General features: G+C 41.8%; 1 protein-coding gene and 1 long non-coding RNA gene across 3 annotated transcripts; both read right to left on the bottom strand.

Annotated features, from left to right (window-relative positions):
- Positions 1-1,855: 1,855 nt before the first annotated feature.
- Positions 1,856-20,705, bottom strand: LOC115501709. Its single transcript, XR_003964886.1, has 3 exons — positions 20,695-20,705; positions 10,377-10,379; positions 1,856-1,949 (listed from the first exon to the last, which is right to left on the bottom strand). It is a non-coding gene; the product is annotated as an uncharacterized LOC115501709 (long non-coding RNA).
- Positions 10,971-16,540, bottom strand: TMEM100 (transmembrane protein 100). Of its 2 annotated transcripts, XM_030296868.1 has the most exons (3): positions 16,494-16,540; positions 13,612-13,754; positions 10,971-12,157 (listed from the first exon to the last, which is right to left on the bottom strand). In XM_030296868.1, the coding sequence occupies exon 3, from the start codon at positions 12,089-12,091 to the stop codon at positions 11,687-11,689; it is 405 nt and encodes a 134-aa protein (XP_030152728.1). In that variant the 5' UTR covers positions 12,092-12,157; positions 13,612-13,754; positions 16,494-16,540; the 3' UTR covers positions 10,971-11,686. The 2 variants fall into 2 exon arrangements, with proteins under 2 accessions (XP_030152728.1, XP_030152727.1); XM_030296867.1 differs by lacking the exon at positions 16,494-16,540 and having other exon boundaries at positions 13,612-13,896.
- Positions 20,706-21,262: the final 557 nt, after the last annotated feature.

Genomic DNA, 21,262 nt, shown 5'->3' with positions numbered 1-21,262 from the left:
CTACCTGTGTTTAACACATTGTATATATCCAGTAAATACTGGACAAGTGAGTGCGTGAACGAATGAATGAATGAATGAGTGGAGCCCAATCTCGGAAGAGAGCTGGCCTGAATCAGCAGTTGCCAAACATGGCTACATACTGGAATCATTTATAAGCACTTTATTTTTATTTGTAATGTTTCTCCAAAACTACTTTATTCTCCCCTCTCATTCTATGTTCTTTTAAAGTTAATTATTGCTCATTATAATAATCAAAACAATGCAGAGGAGTCTAAAGAAAAATCATCTCCTTTTCCTTGAAGTAACACTCCAGTGATGTCCATGCTCTTAATGAGTCACCATGTGTTCTTCTATAGTTTTTATTTTAATTTTTTAAATATTTTTTATATTTGAGAGAGAGAGAGAGAGAGAGAGAGCGCGCGCGCATGAGTGGGGGAGGGCAGAGAGAGAGGGAGACTCGGAATCAGAAGCAGGCTCCAGACTCTTGAGCTGTCAGCACAGAGCCTGACACAGGGCTCGAACTCACAGACTGCAAGATCATGACCTGAGCCAAACTGGACACTTAATCGACTAAGCCACCCCACCCAAGGTTTTATTTTAAAAAGCTCAAATACACTTCCAATTTATTTGATAAGAATGGCATATGATAAATATTAGTTGAAAATTTGCCTTTCACATAATACATTGCAGATATCCTTCCAAATTAATACTAGTCCATACCAACTTGCCTCATTCATTTTCTCAGCTACACAGTGTATGTAATACAGGTGCACCGTAATTCATTCAAAGGTTGTTTTTGTGTATGTGTGTATAAATACTGGCAATGCAGAAAGAAATATTCTTTTTTAATGATAGATATAGTTATTTATTTTGAACATAAGTGAGGAAAGAATTTGAATGAGGGAGTAGAAATAGAATTCCAGAGAAAAACATTCCCCTGTATTGTGGCTCTATAAATATTCTTGTAGTTCTGTTACGTCTATATAAAGATGTAAAACCTATGATCAGGTAGGTTTTCAGAACTAAATTTGGAATCAAAAGCATACGCATTTACATTTTAATAAAAAATATGGCCATATTACCTGATTTCTTGCCCTTACCAGCACTATATTTATCAATCTTCTACTTTATTATAAATGTATTGAGAAATTAAAAAATCTAATGAGAAAAAATATTATATTGTGGTTATTAATTTTCATTTCCTGGGACATTTTGGAGGATTTCTTTTGTTTTTAAATACAAATCCTGGGTCCCATTTTAAATCTACTGAGGCAGAGTCTCTGAGGTCAGCATCTGTGAACCTGTCTCTATAGAGTTCCTACGTGAGTCTGATGAGGTCAACACCTGTGAATCTTTGTCTTTATAGAGTTTCTATGTGAGTCTGATGATGTCAGTGCTTGGACAGGCATTTGGCAACCACTGATAAAGACCATCTTTTGATTGAGATGTAAACTCTATGAAGATGTAAGCTTCTATTATCTAAAAACCAACCAACCAACCCTCAAAAGCAACAAGATCTGGGTAGTGACAACAGTGCATTGTATAATCAAATTATATTTTCTTTTTCTTTAATTTTCTTTTTTATTTTTTTAAATTTACATCCAAATTAGTTAGCATATAGTGCAACAATGATTTCAGCAGTAGATTCCTTAGTGCCCCTTACCCATTTAGCCCATCCCCCCTCCCACAACCCCTCCAGTAACCCTCAGTTTGTTCTCCATATTTATGAGTCTCTTCTGTTTTGTCCCCCCTCCTTGTTTTTATATTATTTTTGTTGCCCTTCCCTAGTGTTCATCTGTTTTGTCTCTTAAAGTCCTCATATGGCTGAAGTCATATGATTTTTGTCTTTCTCTGGCTAATTTCACTTAGCATAATACCCTCCAGGTCCATCCACGTAGTTGCAAATGGAAAAATTTCATTCTTTTTGATTAACGAGTAATACTCCAATACTCCAATTACTCGTTAATCAAAAAGAATGAAATTTTTCCATTTGCAACTACGAGGATGGACCTGGAGTGTATTATGCTAAGTGAAATATATATGTGTATATATATATACATATATATATGTATATATATATACATATATATATATGTATATACACATATACACATCTTCTTTATCCATTCATCCATTGATGGACATTTGGGCTCTTTCCATATTTTGGCTCTTGTTGATAGTGCTGCTATAAACATGGGGGTGCATGAGTCCCTTTGAAATAGCACACCTGTATCCCTTGGATAAATGCCTAGTAGTGCAATTGCTGGGTTGTATGGTAGTTCTATTTTTAGTTTTTTGAGGAACCCCCATACTGTTTTCCAGAGTGGCTGCACCAGCTTGCATTCCCATCAAATTATATTTTCTACATGATTTAAAACTATATACTTATTTCAGATGTTGATGAAAATTTCAATTCATTACCTGAACTTTTTTTTACATTTTACTTATTTATTTTGAGACAGAGAGAGAGAGAGAAAGAGAGAGAAAGCACAAGCAGGGGAGGGACAGAGAGAGAGGGAGACACACAATCCAAAGCAGGCTCCAGGCTCAGTGCTGACAGCTCAGCCCTGATGTGGGGTTCGAACCCACAAACCATGAGATCGTGACCTGAGCCAAAGTCAGATGCTTAACCACCAAGCCACCCAGGCACCCTTACCACCTTAACTTTTTTTAAAAAAGTCTATGTCCAATCAGAGAGGACAATAAAGCATAGCTGTAGGTATAACAGGTATCAAGGCTTGTTGAAGCATCCTTGGCTGTTTGGCCGGGGTGGGGGTGGGGGGGCATTCCATGGGAGCAGGTTAGTGGGACAGTGGCCAGGTGGAACAGGAAGACAGAAAACCTGGATTAGGGTGTGAGTCTTATTTCTGTCATATATGAAATGTTTGATCATAAGCAAACCATTTAACCTTACCAAGCCTCAATTTCCTCATCTAAAAATGAGGATAATATTTCACAGAGCCTCTGGAAGGAAGGAGTTAGCAAGGCAATGAAAGTGAAATCGCTATGCCTACATCAAAGCACTGTCCAAATGCAAACTGGCCCTTTGGATGGCTAGATAGCTCGATAGCATCAGGGTTTTTTTTGAGAAATGTAAATTTGGATATGAACATGCTGAACGTAAACAACTTCTGACTGAGAAAACAAAATTTTGATAAATGCACACGGGTTTTGAGGGGGTGGGTTCCTGCCAGATATGACTGAATGCAAATTTCTGTGTCAACCCATTTTCTCTCAGTGTTTGTAATTTCTCTCATGAGGTAAACTGCTGTTTTTCCACAAACATCTCATTGAAACTGATTTGCTTGTGACTTCTGTAGCTTTAATTGTCATACAAACTCTCTCAAAGCATGTATCAGCGATGCTTTGAAATTAACTTCAAGGGGTGCCTGGGTGGCCCAGTATTATTGATTTCAGCTCAAGTCATGGTCTCATGGTTTGTGAGTTTGAGCCCCTCATTGGGCTCTGTGCTGACAGCATGAAGCATGCTTGGGATTCTGTCTCTCCTTCTCCCTCTGCTCCTCCCCTGCTTGTGTGCTCTCTCTCTCTCTCTCTCTCTCTCTGAAAATAAATAAATAAACACTAAAACTACCTTTAAGATAGATACTAGTACTCCTTACTATATTGAGTACTAGTCATTGACATAAAGCACTTTTTATCTATTAATGCAGTTAATAGTTACTACAACCCTAGGAGAGAGATATGCCATTAATATTCCCATTTCGTTGATGAGGAAACTGAGGCACAGAGAAGTTTACTTGTACAGGACACAGAGCAAGGGAGTGGTAAAGCTGAATTGCAAGTCCAGGTATTTTGGGTGTGGAGTCCATGTCCTTAACCACAGTGTTCCACCATCTTCTGGGGAGATAATTATTGATATGAGGAGGAGGAGGAAGATCTTAGTTATGACGATATGTTTTATTCATAATCCTCATAATGCTCCGAGATTAAAGTGAGGTGTTTCTGCTCAATTAGAGCCCGAACATTTGATTCTCTAGTCATAAGTTTGAACCATATGGATATTGGTGTCATTGAGCCTCTTTTCTTGGACAGAATTTTGCAATTGTTAAATCCCCTGACGGACTTATTTCATTGTTGCTTTACAGCCATCCAGTGCGGTGGAGATGCTGAGGGCTAGCTCTCCCCATGACCTTTATGGGCTCACTCTGGGGCACCTGGGTGGCTCAGTCAGTTGAGCGTCCAACTTTGACTCAGGTCATGATCTCACAGTTCATGATTCAAGCCCCTCTTTGGGCTCTGTGCTGAAAGCTCAGAGCCTGGAGCCTGCTTCAGATTCTGCGTCTCCCTCTCTCTCTGCCCCTCCCCTGCTCACACTCTGTCTCTCTCTCAAAAATAAATAAACATTAAAAAAATTTTTTATTTAAAAAAAAGCACTCACTCTGGGTGTCCCCTCTGGAAGGATCCCTGATTGCTTCTCCTTACTTATTCCCACCAGCTGGCCAACTCCTCTACCTGTCCTGCTCTTATCATCACCTGCAGGAAGACTTCTTTGATTCCCCCTAAAGTATGTCAAGTTTTTCTGCTATGCACTTCTGTCACACCCTGCCTCCAATTTCAGGCTGAGGCTGGCTGATAATTCTGAACCTTGAATTTTCCACACAGGAAACTCAAGGAAGCTGAGAGTGAAAGCACCAGATCTGGTGGTGGAAGATGTGACTGGGGTCCTGAGTCAGTCTTATGTTCACTAATAGGAGTGTCTTGAAAGGTGTAAAATGCTACAAATATATGCTAAAAATTCTAAGAGGACCTGGCTTCAGATGGTGAAGGATTCGATAATCATCAGCATTTTCAGTCCTGGTTTCTCAGAACTACTGACTCACTCTTTAGCTTTAGCTTAGACTCTCGATGCCGTGTTGCTTAACTTCTATTTGGGACAGTTATTCAAGAATCAGGTAGTGAAATGTTACTGTGTACCAGGGAGTATCAGCATAGTGGGTAAGTGAGTGTGTTCTAGAATCTGAACTCAGATCCTACTCTACCAGCTGTGTGATCTCAATTACATGGCTGAATCGGTGACCCCATTTCCTCATCTATAAAATGGGGATAATAATAGTGCCTCCTTCATTGGATTGGTGTAAGGATCAGATGAGACCATCCAGGCAAAGCTCAGAGCATAATGTTTGGAGCAGAGTGAGTGCTCCATAAAAGTTGTTAGCGTTGTGAGCTAAACTCTCAGGTTTTAGCCTGGCTTCTGGTCTCCAGAGCACTTCCCAGAGAATTTTCATCTTGCTGTTTTGCTTCTTCAAATCCCAAATATAACTCCTACTTTTCCACTCCTATTTTTCCAATTCATCCATTAAGTCCATTGTTTGCAGTGCCTAGAGCCCACAATACTTGTCAGGATAATTTCCTTCTTGCAATAAGTGAGATACATCCCCTCCTAGTCCCCTACCCTACCCTCCTCTCCCCTCCCTCTCCTGCCCTCCCTTCCTTCCTTCCTTTCTTCCCTTCCCCTTCCTTTCCTTTCCCTTCCCCTTCCTTTCTGTTTCCTTCCTCCCTCCCTCTTTCTTTCCTTCTTTCTCTTTTCTTTTTCCTTCCTTCCTTCCTTCCTTCCTTCCTTCCTTCCTTCTTTCCTTCCAGTGAAAGAGAGGGACCATTGAAGAAAATAATGCCTAGAGCCCACAAAACTCATATAAATCAGCCCTGGCTGGGTGGTTTTGGCCGAAGGTGCCTCATGAGGTTTTCAGTGAGGCTGTCAGGTGGGGATACAGTCATCAGAAGATTACACTGTGGGAGGATCCACTTCCAGGTTCACTGAGGTAGTTGCTGGTAGGTCTCAGCTCCTCTCTGGTTATTAGCTGGAGGACTCAATTCCTCACCACATGGCTTCCTCAGGACATAGCAGATGGTTTCTCCCAGAGCAAGAGGGGAGAGAGAGAGAGAGAGAGAGAGAGAGAGAGAGAGAGAGAGAGAAGAGAGAGAAACACCAAGGCAAAAGCTTCAATGTCTCTATAACCTAATCTTGGAAGGGACATGCCACCACTTTGCCGTATTTCATTGGTCACACAAACCAACCCTGAGATGATGTAGGAGTGTGAGTACTAGGAAGCAGGGATCATTGGGAGCCATCTGAAAGGCTAGCTATGACAAGAACTACTTTTTTAAATGTTTATTTATTTTTGAGAGAGAAAGCGAGCACACGTGGGGGAGGGGCAGAGAGAGAGGGAGACACAGAATCTGAAGCAGGCTTCAGGTTCTGAGCTGTCAGCACAGAGTCCGATGCAGGGCTTGAACTCACAAACTGCGAGATCATGACCTGAGCTGAAGTTGGACGCTTAACCGACTGAGCCTCCCAGGCACCCCACACAAAAACTGTTTTTAATATTTGGAAACTAGAAACTATCCAAATGCTTATCAACCATAGGAAAGATAAATAAAGGATGGTGCAAGGAGAATGAACCATTGACAGCTGTATGCAACAATATGGACGTACCTCACAAACATAATATTGCACAGGAGAGGCCAGGCACAAAGAGTACCTACCATATGATTCCATTTATATAAAGTTAAAAAATAAGCAAAACTACTCTATGGGTTAGCAGTGAGAATGCTGTCCTTCCGGAAAGATAATGACCGGAAGTAGATTCAAGGGGGACTTTGGGAAGCTGCTGCATTTAGTTTCTTCATGTGGGTTTTAGCTCTACAGGTTTGTGAAACTCATTGAATTGTACACTTTTATCTACATATATTATACTTCAAAAAGAATTTTTCAAAAGTTGGTGTTAGAACACCTTTATTGTCTTCCTTTCATGGAGAGACATTTTGAAAATGATATCAGTTATGGCTTGGTGTAAATCTGGGATGATTACAGTATCTGGTCAGCATATTAGTCCTGACTGTGAGAACTTGACTGAACAAGTCACTTATTCTCTTCACTTATTTTCTCTGAACGTGGTTTGCTCCTCCGAAGAGTTGGACACTTGCCCTTCTAGCCTCAAGTGTGATGAAGAATGTTGGGTAACATCAGGTGTCGTTGAATACTGTTGTATGCAAGATGAAGTACTAAAGTCAGGCAGTAATGTAAAGATCAACTATAAACAACTATAAACAAACTACTCTTTTCCACCCTACAGAAAATTCTGTAGATAAGCCTTAAATCACTGGATGCCCTTGGAAGCTCAAAAGCCAGGAACTAGGAATGTACTTGTTTTTGTTTCTCGTTAGATTTCTGGTCTTCCTTTCTGTGGGGCAGCCTAAGACAAGACTGACTTGAATGGCAGTGGTGGGAGAAGGGGGCAGGGGAAGGATTTCTTGCTCTCTTAATCTCTTTTATGTTGAGGGCACCTAACTGAATTTCCATATCACATATACCTCTACAGTGACTCCAATGTATGTGAAAGCACTGAAAATTGTAACAATAATAAGGAAATGTAAGTTATGATTTATCTTTGGAATAGGTACTTTCCTCAGATTATTTTGGGTCTAGAAAGCCTTTGCGGATAATGTCAAGGTTAAATGAAGTGACTGATTAAAGTCAATTAACCAAAACAGGAGGCTGCTTCATGCTTAATGATATGTTGGGACAGTACGCAGAGAAAGAAGCTAAAGTCAACATTAGATATTATCATAAATAGCAATTTTAAAATTATGTAGTACTTTATTGTTTATAAAAATCTAAATCATTTCTTAAAAATTTACCTTATTTTAAAGATGAGGCTTAAATGTCCAAGATCATCTGACAAGTTTAACAAGAGAACTAGGATTTATAATCAGATCTTTTTTAAAAAATTTTTAAACATGTATTTATTGTTGACAGAGACACAGTGCAAGCAGGGGAGGGGCAAAGAGAGGGAAACACAGAATTTGAAGCAGGCTCCAGGCTGCGAGCTGTCAGCACTGAGCCTGACCTAGGGCTTGAACCCACGAACCGTGAGATCATGAGCTGAGCCAAAGTCAGACGTTTAACTGACTGAGCCCCCCAGGCGCCTTTATAATCAGATCTTCTAAGTTCAAAATCATAATACTTCCGAGGAGACCAGGAGATCTTTCCCACACACACTTTTTTATGAGTGGTGATGGTACAAAGATGTAGTTTAATTTTTTTTTTCAACGTTTATTTATTTTTTGGGACAGAGAGAGACAGAGCATGAACGGGGGAGGGGCAGAGAGAGAGGGAGACACAGAATCGGAAACAGGATCCAGGCTCTGAGCCATCAGCCCAGAGCCTGACGCGGGGCTCGAACTCACGGACCGCGAGACCGTGACCTGGCTGAAGTCGGACGCTTAACCGACTGTGCCACCCAGGCGCCCCGGTACAAAGATGTAGTTTGAGGATTTTGTGATTTGGGCCCCTTGGGCATATCCTCTGGCTTCAGCCACCTGCAGGATCCACATGACTCTGATCATCTTCTCTAGACAAGATTCACCATATTAACAAAGACAGTGAGGTGGGAAGGGCAGAGTTATCTGGTGGCTATGGTTCTCACCTGGGCAGAGACCAGCTGCTCATGATGAGGTCAGAAGTTGCTCCTGTGTGACCCAGGATATGTGGGATTTAGGGTATCCTTCTGGGTGATATAGCTGGTTCCTGATGCTCCAGGATGGGACCAAGTTATATTTTTAATACATATATGCTTGTATCATGCTTCCACATCTGCTTATTACTATATAATAAAACTGTTTGAAAAGACACACTTTGCCCAATAAAGATATGTTATAAGGTAACTGTGATACCCCAATTCAAATAGGCTCATCATAGGAGTTGAAATTCACAGTGCTAGCACTATCTTTGTGCCCTACAGTTTTGCAGAGGTGTGTACCCTTTAATGGGACTGAAGCCTCCCAGATAGGGGTCCTATACTGATTAGGAGAACCCAGATATAGTCATTGTGAAGTGGCTTAGGGAGGAGAGTAGTAGTGAGCTCAGTGGAGAATCTTCTCCAGCTCCTCACATTTAGGAGAGATATTGCTATGTCCAGATATGATTCCATTTCTGTTTTTAAATTTATCATTCCACATTTCCTTTGGGACTCAGGTAGCAGCATGAGGCCCCCTGGTGGCCTGAAATCGTTCTTGAGTTTACTTTTCAAGCATTCTCAAGGGCAGGTGTGGCTGGAGAAGTACATGGGTAGTAAATACTCACCTACATATGTTGCTTACAGTAGAGGCAGGGCGGAGTAGGATGACCTATTTGGGGGGAGTTGAGAACTAAAATATTTCTTTTTTTTATTTTTTTTAACGTTTTATTTATTTTTGAGACAGGGAGAGACAGAGCATGAACAGGGGAGGGTCAGAGAGAGGGAGACACAGAATCTGAAACAGGCTCCAGGCTCTGAACTGTCAGCACAGAGCCCGACGCAGGGCTCAAACTCAGGGACCGCGAGATCATGACCTGAGCCGAAGTTGGCCACTTAACCGACTGACCCACCCAGGCGCCCCTAAAATATTTTCTTTTAAGAGATTAAAACAAATGGACTTTGATTCAAGATAAACCACTCACTTTCTGATTTTTCATTCTTTAGTTCATTCAGTAAACATTTATTGAGTACCTACCCTGTGCAAGACATTGTATTAGGCATCACATGAGGGGTAAAAAAAAAAAAAAAAAAGACACCATGCCCTTCTAAGGAGATTTGGAAGAGAGTAAAACATTTATGCCATCAACATGGTAGAAAATGAAAGTTGCCATCAGAGAATAAATAAGTAAAGACTATAGAACGAACAGTTACTTTGAGGTAAAAGGGAAAGCTTTTTAGGAAGGGGTTGCATTTAGGCTGGGGCTCTAATGAGAAGCAGGATTTGGATACGTCGAGACAGAGAGGGAACGGATGACATTATGGAGGAAGGAAAACAGAAGGTGAACATACATGGAGGCAGGAAACCAAAGTCTGATTCAGAATGGTGAATAGTCTGGTCTGGCTAACTCATGAGTTTTTGGGTTGGAGTGAAGTGAAAGCTGGATACATCTGTTTGGATCGGATAGTGGAGAACCTTGAACACTTGCCTGAGAAATTTCTTCATCAAGCAACAGGGAGCCTTTGAATATCTTTGAGCAGGAAAGAGGCATGTCAAAGCACAGGCTCCCTCCCTCTCACTGAAATCAACACGATGCTATATACTTGCATTTGGCCCAGAGGAGTGTTGATGTGCATGAATTTAAGATAATTGTGCTGTACTCTACTATAATCAACAACTCCAAACTTGTACCAGCTGCCCTTCAAAGCCATGAGAAACTAGGCCATCAAGGCTTCTCCTCTGAACAAAACCACTTGAGCACCAGAGAGCAGTCAGTGCCAGAAGGCTCCTGCCATATTTAATTAAATTCCTTGGGAGAATGCCTCTCTTGAAAGTGCTACACAAGGTTTGTTTTGTTTTTCTTTGTATTTCCCAGGGTTAAGAAAGGCTTCATGCCTCACTATCTTCCCATACTAGTTTCATGTGGTTTAAACTACATGGACCAAGGATATTTCTGGCTAAAGTTCTGAAGTAGAGTCCTAGCTGGGTATAGAATAGCTCAATATTCACAAAAGTCAAGCAGTGATCTTATTTGATTATATTAGAGCTCACTCAGTTAAGCAGCCTGAGAATCTATACAATGCCTGGCGTATGGTTGGTGCTTGAAAATACATGAAGCAAATATTTAACAGCTGATTGAATAAGTAGGTAGCGCACATTTAATAACACGTTATAAAATTCCTGACCCCAGGCATCGATTTCCTAGTTGTTAATGGCTTAGAATATAATGAACATCATTAATATTTTTCTTCAGAAGTCATGAGAAAAATGATACAATAAAAATCTTCTAGATAAATTAGGGAGTGGCAACACGCTCATTTGAGAGAACTACGATTAAGACATTGCGAACAAGGAGGGGAAGCTGGACGACTTAAAATCAGATAACTACAATAAAATAAATAAAAATAAAAATACAATAGAAACAACCATTTAAGAAGTTTCAGCAGCAATAAGTATTTATTATTTTAAATGAAATGTACATTAAACTTTATATAAAAATCATCAAAAGTGCTAGGTTGGATTATTTTAATATTAATTTAACCCCCCATGTCATCTAGTAGCTACACCTTCTACCTTTTTGTTTAATTTCTGACACATCATTAATCATCTAAAACTGTCCAATGTTAAAACATAAAAAATATTAGTTTATTCTTCAAGAAAAAGTACCACCAGTGATGCGTTATTAAAAGCAAAAAAAATAGATGCCAGAGTACTTATTTAAAAAAATTATCACAGAATTTCATAGAAGTATGCAAAGTCTGAGGGGATTTAGACTCTCGGCAGTACATTTTTATGATGCAACTCCTCAAAAGTGTGTGTGTGTGTGTGTGTGTGTGTGTTTGAGGCAGGTTGCTGGTGTGCCAGAACTGTCTGATTATTTTCTCATCTTTCCTTGGCTCCTTTCCAAGGTGAAATGAGTGCTGTCTAATGCCGTGCACCTCCCATGACCCTCAAATGTTTAATGTAGAGAAAAAAGCTGAGTTTTCAGTCTTAGAAATAGCCCTTAGAGTTAAGTTTGTCATTAATGAAAACACAAGCAGGTTCCTCACAAAACAGAACCCCCTCTACCCTCCCAGCCTCAATTCACCCCCATTCCTCTGGTCTGCTCCAACGCTCTGTTCATTCTCTCCCACACTAGTTCTGGGTGAATTGGATGACACAGTGAAAGGAAGGCTTTCAGGCCACGTATCCCATTTGGTCCCATTTGGTCCTAAGCAAATAAGCTTCTCTGATTTGCCACAAGAGCCGTCTGACTCTCCCGTCTCTTGGCTTTCTTGCTCCTCTGCCTCACCTTCCAGCATAAGGCACTGGAGGCTAACAAAAAAAGTCCAGACGACAGAAGGACCAGACCCAAGATAGAGATGATGGAGCCATGGGAATTGAAGCTGTAAGCCACAGCCGTGACCACTATGCCAGCGATGAGGACCACCACGGCAAACGGGATGATGCAGCGGTAACAGGAGAGCTCGGCACCCCCTGTAGCAGCCGTCAACTGAATCTCACTGACCAAGGGGACCGTGGTGACCACCACTTCCCTGTTGGGGCTCTTCTCCATTGTCACTGGCTTGGAAGACTTTGGGGTTCCCAGGATCTCCTTTATGGGCTCTTCAGTCATTTTTACTAGCGGCGTTTCCTAGCTGGGTTCACAGACTAGACCTGGGGGGTCTCTCCAGGGTGGAAGCTGTGGAGGAGACAGAGAAATGCATCAAAGTGAGCCCTGCAAACAGAAGTCAGGAGCTAGGGAGGCACCTCTGGGTTCTTTCCCAGGAGGCACAGATGCATGTGAAAATCAACTTTCATATTCTTTTTCCTAATTGTTTGCATTCTCTTTGCAAAATGCAAGGTAAAGCAGATAGCCATAGAGAAAGGGAAGATATAAAAAGCAGGAAGCACTTTACAGTGTTTAATATACCCTGACGGTCTCCAAACGTTTTACAAGCCTTTCCGCTTTGTCTATTGCTTCTCATTTCTCTAAACACACGGAAAAGCCTCAATCCTAATCCAAAAGACGGCCTCCTTCATGAGGAGAATACACTATAAACAATACTCCTCACAGTTTGTTCCAAAACTCAGGGCAACATAGACTCTGCCAGTGTTTCCGGGCATAACATGCATTCCAAACTATCACCCATTCGCTGCCCACCAAATCAGTATCAAGACCAGCAGCCAGTGTATGAAGGATGTTCTTTTACGGCAGCTGACAATCAGCAAGTCTTTATTGTACCTATTTAACAGCGCACCATGTGTCCTGGGACCACGGTGGGGGTGCAGGTCAGCAAAAATTCAGCAGCAAGAAGGCCAGGATTTGTGATCTGAAATGTGGCAATATCTTCCAATCCATTTGAGAAGGGAAAAGGAAGAAGAAAAATCCCACAGTGTTGTAGGATACAATTTTGTACTTTCTTAAAGATAAGATCAACTCTTAGAGTAACTACCTGTTGATTCAAACTTTTCCTTTGAACTCAACAAGGAATTTCAAATACTACGTGGGCTGTGACATATTTTTAAAAATAAGCATGCTTGATTTTCAGGAAAGTTTTATACTTTTTTCATTTCCCCATGCCCTAGTGTATAAAACTTGTCGCAATGCACCTTTCTGAACATCTGAACCCGAACACTTTCAGGACTCTCCATCACATATCAGAAACTCTCAGTCAAGCATCTGTCTCTAATGCTTCCCAAGAGAAATCGGTGAATGCTCTCGTCTGCTGTTCAGACATGTTAAGTCTTCCTCTTTTGTCCCCGAGAAGCGATGTAGCTAGCAGCATTGCAGTTACCGAAGAAATTCAGAGGAAGATTCTTGAGGCTATTTCAAGGAGATTATTAACACTTTGAACATATTAAGCATCCACTGAAAACAAACTTAAGCCCAAATCAAACCTCCCAGGTTCCTCTCTGCCCTGGGAAGTCAAACTATCACTCCGTGTGCAATGAAGCTAAATCTTAGAACTGCTTATTCGCATGTAATTTTTAGTCACTGAATTAATCCTTGCTGTCCAGTGACACCCTACATACTGGCGAGGCCAGTAGAAGGATATTTGAGATTATGTCTGAAAGAAAAAAAAATCTTCACTCCAAAGCTGAGGCGTAAGTTAACCTGCAAACGAAGATCTGTCCCCAACTACAGGCACATACCTCAGAGAAAAGCAATCCATTACCAGGCGGCACACCGGACTTGGGAGGGAAGAAACAGCAGTGCTTGAGTTTCTTCGGTCAACTTCTGGGAAAGAGCCTGTAGTGGCTTGTCTGTCAGTAAAATGACAGGACAGGAATCTCCACTGGGGAAAAGAAAAGATATAAAAATACTGTGCTGTAGGGCTGGTTTCAAATCCTGGAGTTCTTTCTTTCGCTCTACCTCTGTTCCTAAATGACGCTTGTCTTTCCCTCTCTCTCTTTTTATTTCCTCCCCCTCTGGATTGCCCCTCCCTGTCATTTTTTTTTTTCCTTCGTTCTCTTCCTTGCCAGCAGATTTCGAGTTTTGGCTTCCCCCAGCTCTGCTCAGGGACATGATAAGTCAGAATCAGTCTAGAGTCCCCAGAGACAGAAGCCAGCTTTTACTTTTATTTCTCTTGCAGCATTTACTAAGTAGACTGCTTTGCATTACTCATTTTTTCCCCCAGCCAACCTCCAGATCTTCCTCCCACCCATCAGGCATTTTCATAAGAAAATCCCAGACTCAGCGTTGCAGACCCAGCTGAGGGGACAGAGCTGAAGGGACAGACACTTTAGGGCGGCAGGAACAGCTGTGAAGTCATGGGGCAGCTGAATTCAGCCTGTAAGCCAGCAAAAATCCATGTTTCTTCTGCTTCCCCAATATTCTTTATTTGTACGTGTGTGGGGCCATCTGAAGCTTAAAACCCCCCTTGTTTGATATTAATTCTCTTAGGAATGAGGGTGAGAGGTAAATGTTTATGGCTGAGGGGGAATCCAGTCATCTTGATTTAAACATGATCACTTACTACTTGTGCTAGGAGGTGAGTACTTTTGGCAATGCTGAAATTATCATCACCATCAGCATCACCATCACCACTGTCATTTACAGACCACCTACTATGGACGTGGCACGCACAGCGTGCATGCATTACTTCTCACTAGTTTACAAATGAGTTTATAAACAGTTTGTAAATGAGGCTCAGAGGGGTTAAGTAATCTCACAAAGGTCACACAGAAGGAAAAAAAAAACCTTGGTTTGAACCCCAGGCTCTAATGGGCACATGAATCATGTAGAGAGCTTATTAAATGTCGAATCTGATTTCGTCGGTCTGTTACAAGCTCCTGGCTGATGCCAGTCTGCTGTTTCTTGGCCCACTTTCAGGAGCAAGGTACTTGAAACATTCAAGCATAGATGGTTTGGCCCACCACACACCCCAACAATTAAGTTAAAGGTCTATATCCCACTCTTCCTCAAATGGCTTTATAGGTTGATACTTTTTTTTTTTTTTACAGATAAGCTGTTTGAAATTTTAAAGCCCCAGATTGTCTTTTTGAGAGGAAAAATGAGATAATATTTGGACACTATTATAAGTTCATCCCTATACTTCTGTAGCTAAAAGTTATCCATCCTCTATTTTTTAGTCTCTATAGTTTTAAGAACTTCTTTTTAATTAATACAGTAAATTTATAAGTGTTAAGTCAATTATCTGAAAAGATGTGTTCCCTTCTTTCTCTTGGCTTGTTAGATTTCTTTAACTGTTGGCACAAGGCTCGGATGTTCCCAGGCATCTCACTTCTGTTCTAAGATAGCATCCCGCATCTAGTAAAAATCCCTTGATGGTTTTGTCATAAAGGGAGAGGGAACAGAAGTCCTTTTCTCTAGAATGGGAGCCAGAGAGAGGGATTCTGCATCTCAAAAGAAATAAAGTTGAAAAGCCCCTGAGGTCAAGGGAGCCCAGAGTGCTGAGGATGGCGAGTATCTGGAGGTCCCCATAGCTTCCATCCTTGCATTTTTAAAATGTGGGGGTCCAAGAAACAGACCCATCATCCAGGAGAAATGCTGTGGCTTGGTGATGAAGATAAAGGATGCTTAGAATTAGGGCATTTCAGCACTTGTCAACACTGCCCTGGGAAAATGGTGATACAAAGGCCACTGGCTACATACATTGGAAGCTTGGCGGGGGGGGGGGGGGTCCTTTATAAGAGCAGCAAGGTCTATCTCTCAAAACAATCCAATAAACCCACTGAAGCTCTTAGATCACGTTACCCTGTTGAACATCATATTCCTCTATTACTAAAATCAAAGGTACATGAATCAAACCTCCACCAGAGAGAAACCAGAGGGCACCCTTTTTCCACAGTGAGCCCTTGACTGAATCTATAATAAGGGACAGTAAGTATGTCTGTGCGCTGGGAACATGGGCAGGTCTGTCATTACTTGTAATAAACCAAAGCGTTCTTCAGGCTTTCCAGGCTCCAGGCATCTCATTCTCCTCCAATTCTTCACAAGGAGTATACATCTGCCTAGATACACAGATGCGCGTTTCCAGACTCTTAAGTAGATAATTGATGATTTGTATTGATAAATACAAAGACAAAGAAAGCTTTGGGACAAAACAGAAGTTGTATACAAAGAATAAGCGCCTAACATTATACTCACGGACACACGCAGTTTTAATTGACTTTTACTTCTTCAAATTGAAATTCAGGGAGAATGCCTAGTGATCAATGCCTGATGTCTTTGAATATTTTTACCTTCATCCATTCTGTGCATTTAAGATATTAACCCCCGCCCCTGGGAATTCCTTAAGGGACACCTGCCCCCAAATGCAAAATCTTATCCACAAAGCAACCAGTCTTCTTTCTGCAAGCCTTTCAGAAGAGAGGAGGAATCTTTCTGGTTCTTTTGAAAACACATGGCTCCAGGAGATTCTTTTAAAGTTTGGAAAACTTTTCAGAAAGCGTCCAGTGTGTGAATTAAATCAGTGCCCCCCTGCCCCTAACTCCCCCGCCCCTGCCCCCTCGCCGTAGGCATTCAACATTTCTCTCCCAGATCTTTCAAAAAGCAAGGCAAAGATTCTTACCTTTCCCAGCCAGAATCGGACTGAGACAGCTGCCAGCTCCAGCCAACAGCAACCCAGAGAGGGGGATGCAAATCACCACACTAGGGACCGTAAACAAAGTACTCAACAAGGCTTAAACACAATTAAGGGACCGGAGAAAAACTGGAGAGAGGAAATCCCTTAAATGCGGCTGCATTTTGTTCAGTTTCCCTCTCTGAGAATGTAATCCGTGTTTTTTAAAAGGGAACCAAGTTTGAAAAGAATGTCCTCCTTTGTTTTACTCTCTTTATAGTCCCATCCAGGCTTTCATTTTCAAGATTTCAAGATTTTCCCTACCCAAAGCCCCCCTTCTGATACTCCTCTGTAAATGCTAGGAACCTGCAGAAAAGAATTTGTAAACCTTGTTATGTACTTCCAGGCGGGTGTGGGGTTCGGAAAGTATGTGCGCGGTGTGGGGGGTGGAATGTAAACTAATCTCTTTCCTTGCAATATGCAAGTAAAAAGAGTAATTGAAGAGAAGAATCCGTGGTGAAAATGACATGTGGTTCCTTGTGTGGACCCTCTCCCTAAAGTCAGAGCAGCGGTCTTACCAGGGCTCTCTATCAGAGGATGGCAAGGCACCATGGAAATGATGGTATACTGGAAAATCACTTCTGTGAGGAACTGAATTCTTAATCACATAATTTCCAGGCCTCGACATCAGTCTGGTCCTGGGGATTTGAAACCACACTGCACCACATGTAACACTTCCACCAAAGGCATCATAAGGAGCAGAACTTGTTATTCTGGAAAGAACTTCCCCAAATTTGAAAAAATCTTATTTTATTTAGAAATCAGATTGGAAAGAAAGATATTTAGGTGCAGGAGATACAGAAATGGAGGAGAGTAGGGCAAATGGTGAACACCATGACAGGAGATTTGGCCCTTTTCCCTTCAATAGAAGCCAAGGTTCGGTCTCTGGGCTGGAAAGGGGGGGCCATTCTGATTTTGCCGTTGGCTTTCTGTTGTTGAAGACCTGGACATTTCTCCTTTGGGAGCATACAAACTTTGCATTTTGTGAAGAGTATCCCCATGTGTATTCAATTACTGGCCCATATTTACTTTCAGTTTGCTTTTGCTTGGTGTGGTTGAGTTGGCTAATTTCCAGCAGCTCTGAAGATGCCAGTTCCTTCCGGCTGTCTGTCCAATCACTACATGCCTTTGATCTGGGTCATCACCCAGTCCAATTGGATTCAGTGTGATTCGGGAAGCTGGCCAGTTTTTCTCTTTTCCAATGCTTCTTTTAAGGGTGTGTCTGCATTTATGTTCTGAAATCACGAACATTTTGGAAAGTGATCTGTGCTTGTGTGTTCATTTTGGATAACAGGTCGTGTTATTGCTTTCCCCACACCATCCCCCACCCCCAGGCACTGTTCTTTGAGGTCTAGGACATTAAATACAGAGATCTGATGGTACCAAGAGGAATGATGTGTATGCCTTAGATATATATTTTACTATTTGCTGATCAATTTCCAGCTACCAGAAACTCATTAAATCCATGTGAGTATAGAAGGGTGGAAACACGTCTTCTAGATACACATCCTGGTCACCATTCTCTTATCTATTTTGTTACATAAACATAAAAAACCAGAGTTGCTAAAATCAAATGGCGCAGTAGGACCTTAGGGAGGGCTGAGTAAATCATCTCTCACTTCAACAAGAGCTAATCGGCACTTCAGCCTCAGATGAGAATTTATTTCCTTGTTTCAAAATCCAAATGTATGCTGAAACTTCTGTGGTCCTGATACATCCCCATGTATCTTGCACAATTCTTTATGCATATTATTCTTTGGAGCCTTAGAATGAGGAAGCTCAAAGATCAAGGGTGATAGCAAATTGGGCTGCCATTTTCCCAAACAGGTACATACCACTCACGTCAGCCTTCCCTAGTAGGCTATGGGTCATGTATTCAGGGGCTTGGAGGAAGCCCACCGTACTTGCCTGTTTGTCCAGGGGAGGCAAGGGAAGGGACCCGAACGAGCTCACTCCTTTGCTGCTCCTCTTGATACTCAGTAGTGTGGGATCCCACTATGCCTTTTTACAAAAGCAGTCTCCCCCTCACCTCTGATGACAAATGTCACTTTTCTTGTCCATAATATAACGTGCACATTGTGTGACCACCCTACCCCCCTCCACTCCCAATCAACACGTAATTTCTAGGCTTCGGCATCAATACGGTGCTGGGAGTTTGAACCACCCTGCAACATGTAAAATTTTCTAAAAACTACTAATCTGTGACATCCTATAAGGGTCAGTTAGCTTTTCTTTGTTCCATATTCATAGAGCAAGATATACCTTATGACCCAATTGGCCGTCTCTCAGTCATGTAGTGATGGTCTTAAAATGACCTACATGGGATGGGCAGATCAGTGCTGCCAAGATACAGTTGAAACCATAGATTTTGGTCTCTGTGTTTGGGCAAGAGGACTGTCAAATAGATTATCACAAGTAGTTTTTGCTATCTCCATTTTGGGGGAAAGAGAAGCAGAGGTTCAGAGGAAATCACTGTTCCCAGATTTAACTCCAGAGCCCGGACTCCTTCATTCTGAGTTGACCCACATGATACTCTCAGTGAAGAGGAGAGGAGCATATTAGCACTTACCTGGTGTCTAATGTGCACCGCCCATAATACAGACCCTATCTCAGGTATTTTCATTTTACTAATGGAGAAACTAAAACTCAGGAGGTTAAGCACTTGCTCAGGATCTACTACAAAGGAAAGAGGCAAGGCCAGGATTCAAGTCCAAGAGCTACTTCTCCTGTGTTGTGCTGTGAGGACTACTGTTGCTTATTATTATTTATTAGAATACATGTCTATCCCTAACTTCAGAGTAAGTCCCATTTTCTTGGGTTAGGGATGACATATTCTCACTAGGTTCAGTTTTAGAAAAGTGCTTTGAAAATGGGTATCTATTGCTTCTAGGATGATTAACCACGTGCATTGACTCAAATGCATCTGGGTTTTGAAGGAGAGCTGTGTTACTAATCAGATTTGGGTAGGCTTGAGACACAGGCCTGGTACCATTGGAGTCTGGGCCAGATGCCATGGCAGTATGGACATTTCAGAAGTCACTCAGGCCATTCCTGTGCCTTCATGAACATTTAAGTTCTGCTGATATTTACTGTATTGCTTTCAGTTGCCAGGGATTTGTTCCATGCTCTAGTTGAGAAAATACAAACCAGTAAACAAAGTATGATCTCTGCTATCCGGGAGCTTATAGTCCAGGGCAGGAGAGCCATAGGGCAACCTAAGTCAGTAATCTTTTTACTGGAGGGAATACCAAACTGCTTCGGGAAGGCTGGGGAAAATGAAGTCAGTCTGGTCTAGGTGGGAGGGAAAGCTTGATGGCAGGTGGGTACTGAGAGTATTACAAGTAGGAAAGGAGAGGAGGTGATTCTAGGCCAAAGGCCATAAATAATAAACATAAATAAACATAGCTCAGGAAAGTCGGAGTCTTCTGCAGAGAGCTTTTGAGTAGCCTGTGTGGCTGACTTATGGACCTCATGGGACAGGCAGAGAGCAGTCCAAATAAGACGGGAGAAGGTTTATGGTGGGATTATTGCCTCAATGTCAAGTTGGGACTGTGTTATGCGAACGGTGTGGTTTGTTTGTTTGTTTGTTTGTTTGTTTTAGAAGAATGGCATAGTCTGCTCTCTCTGCATTATCCAAATTAGCCTGGCATCAGAGTGTTGAGAGGCAAGCAGAAAGTCAAAATGCAGAAGGTGGAGACTATGACTGGGACACCTGTTAGAAAACCCTTGTGATTGTCCAGGTGAAAGGCGCTAGGGGCCTGATATTAGGAAACAATGTGCAGGCGTGAAGACACAATAATGGGCAGAATCAGCAGAGCTCGACAGTGAATTTTCCACATGGGAGGTTGTCAAAGGAGAGGGATTTGTAAGGTTTTAAGGCCTAAGTAATTAATAGCTAATCGATACTGTCGTCAGAAACAGAAGGCCAGGGCAAGGAGCAGGTATACGGTGAAGGATACACACTTGTTCTGTTAGCATAGCTGACTATTTCTCCGGTGGAGAGGCAGACAGACGCTGGAGAGAGTGACATTACTGCCCACCAACTAATTGGTGAACCATTTCCTGAATTGCCAAATAATGAGGTTAAGAGCTCCCTGGTCAATATGCCCCTGAAATTATGAATGAATTTATAACTTACTTCATTCCACACAGATACACACAGCTGCTGACACATATACAATATGCACACATGATTTGACACGGCTAACTTTTTTCATAGAACTCGAACTCACAAACTGTGAGATCATGACGTGAGCTGAAGTCAGACGCTTAACCCACTGAGCCACCCAGGCGCCCCCAAACTTGACATTTATGAAGAAATCCACAGTGGACTTGGACTGCTTTTTTTTTTTTTTTTTTTTTTTTAGCATTAGCTCAGAGGGAACATAAAATTAGTTCTTGGTAAGACGAATGCTGTTCTCCACTTGGGTTATGAGGCGATTGGAACCTCCTACATGCTCTTCTGTGTGAGTAGTACCTTGCGTGGTAGTGATCGATAGAGGAGAAAAACACTTTCATTCCCGGAAAACATCTATGGGGCGCTTTTCTCATGGTGCATGCTTGTACAAAAGGAATTGCTGTTTATGTTCTTGTTTTCACAGAACTTAAAACTGAACTTTAAAATTGGCTCAGTGTATTGTTTGCATACAGTCATTTCAACCAAAGGCTCGAATTGAAATTCTTAAAATATTTACGTTCTTTTTTCTGTCTCCCCCTCT

This window comes from Lynx canadensis, chromosome E1 (assembly GCF_007474595.2).
Source record: "Lynx canadensis isolate LIC74 chromosome E1, mLynCan4.pri.v2, whole genome shotgun sequence".
Taxonomy (NCBI): Eukaryota; Metazoa; Chordata; class Mammalia; order Carnivora; family Felidae; genus Lynx; species Lynx canadensis.
This window is presented reverse-complemented; position numbering and strand designations above follow the sequence as displayed.